Genomic DNA, 1,831 nt, shown 5'->3' on the forward strand with positions numbered 1-1,831 from the left:
ATGATCGATGTGGTTGGTGTCGCAAATGAAGATATTCCAGCAGGCAGAACTCCAATCCCAGACTGCAGGGTTAGTCTGAAGGACCATCAGAGTGATGCTATACTAGGCACTCCGCACAAGCCAGATATCGCGTTTTATCACAACTACAAGAGACGTGACATTCATTCTGTCCATGCTATACTCGAGGCCAAGATGGATCCAAACCCCATTAGAACCCCAGAGGATACTCGTGGCCAGCTCGCAGATTACGGCCATGTGCTTAATGATCAGCAGGCAACCCGCACGTTTGCGCCTGTCTTCTACCTCCATGGGCACATCCTGACGCTTCACGCATATTATCGTGGCGGGCTGTATATTATCGAGCTTGGCGAGCTATGCTTTGATACGAATTATTGGACGTCTGATGGAGCTAAAAGAATTCAGTCATGCCTCATGCAGTTCTGGTTCCTGCTGACTCTTGAGTCGGACATTTTCGGGCATTTCTGCGATGTCTCAAAGAAATCTGGCTCTTTCATTTTTTCGCAGGAAGTCGATGTGGAGAGCAAGGGCGATTCGAAGATCGAAGTCTTATACTCGGTTTCCCAGGATGTCAAGAATGTCAAGGATGTCAAGGATGGCGCTACTCTATTTTGTATCAAGGAGACAATAGCGCGTTATTCATACATGGTTGGGCGCCATGTCCATTTATTCAGGGGGAAATTCAATGGGAAGCATGATGCTGTGCTGAAGCTTTCCTGGACCCCAGTCAATCGTTTGCCCGAGGGCGCCGCATACGCCATCCTCAACAAGAGACCAGTCGAATGTATCCCCAAGATCTTTTCGAGTGGCCTGCTCATCAGCGACCTTAATGGATACCGGCTGGAGTTCGTGCTCATGGAATACTGCGGCCAGTCAATGGCCGAGTACCTGAAAGTCAAGACCAAAAAGGAGATACGAAAGCTAGTTCCTAGCTTTGTCAAGCAGCTGACCCTGTGCCTTGCCCAGGCAAATGACACTGGTGTCCTGCACAGGGATATCTCAGCAGGGAATGTGTGCATCAAAAACGACAAGGTGTATGTCATTGACTGGGGCTGTGCCAAGATCATTGGCTGGGGGACTACTAAGGATGCTGCCAGGGATGCTGCCAGGGATGCTCCTAGGGATGCTGCTGAGGACACTGATGAGGACACTGATGAGGACACTGATGCGGAGACTGATGAGGATGCCGCTGAGGATGCTGTTGAGGATCCCACTGAGGACACTGGCCCAACCCAACTTAAACATATTGAGGTTGCCGAGCAGTGGGGGTTCAATGCGACAACAGTGGGACAGGTGGAGGTGGCCAAAGACCCATTTACAGGGACGCCGCTTTTCATGGGAATTCCCATGCTCAGCAGCAGCCCCATCCGGGGAATCCTTGACGACATGGAGAGTGTTTTCTATGTCGTTATGGACGCAGTGCGCCCAGCTGACACTAAGAGGGATGATGTTCAGGGGTTCAAGTTCCTGGACAGCCAAAGCCTGGCTTTGAGTCGGTACAGCATCATGATGGTTGAGGAAAAGTATCTGGAATTGTTTGGGATAGGAAATCCAGGGAAGATATTCAGGAACCTATTCCACTCAATGCGCCGGTTCTTATTTGAACCGGGAAACCAGTACATTAGCCACCAGCTCTGGTGGGACAGTACATTTAAACGACAGGCTAACTGGGATGCTGCTCCCAGGTTTATGCATCCCAAGGCGGTTGAGCTCCTCAAAGAGGATAGTGGCCAGTTTAAGCGACCAGCTGAGGACGAGATCAACGCTGGGTCATTCAAGAAGCTAGCACTTTAGGTTTTTTTGTTTTTAATAA

The 1,831-nt window shown here is 50.0% G+C and overlaps 1 protein-coding gene across 1 annotated transcript; it reads right to left on the reverse strand.

Annotated features, from left to right (window-relative positions):
• Window positions 1-938: 938 nt before the first annotated feature.
• BX661DRAFT_179961 (uncharacterized protein) lies at window positions 939-1,613 on the reverse strand (the record flags this gene model as incomplete). The annotated part of the gene is made up of 2 exons (XM_051535362.1): window positions 1,239-1,613; window positions 939-1,118 (listed from the first exon to the last, which is right to left on the reverse strand). Coding segments are annotated over exons 1-2 (269 nt in total), but the record flags the coding sequence as incomplete, so codon positions are not given.
• Between the last annotated feature and the right edge of the window lie 218 nt (window positions 1,614-1,831).

This window comes from Kickxella alabastrina (assembly GCF_025024165.1).
Source record: "Kickxella alabastrina strain RSA 675 chromosome Unknown BX661scaffold_6, whole genome shotgun sequence".
Lineage (NCBI taxonomy): Eukaryota > Fungi > Kickxellomycota > Kickxellomycetes > Kickxellales > Kickxellaceae > Kickxella > Kickxella alabastrina.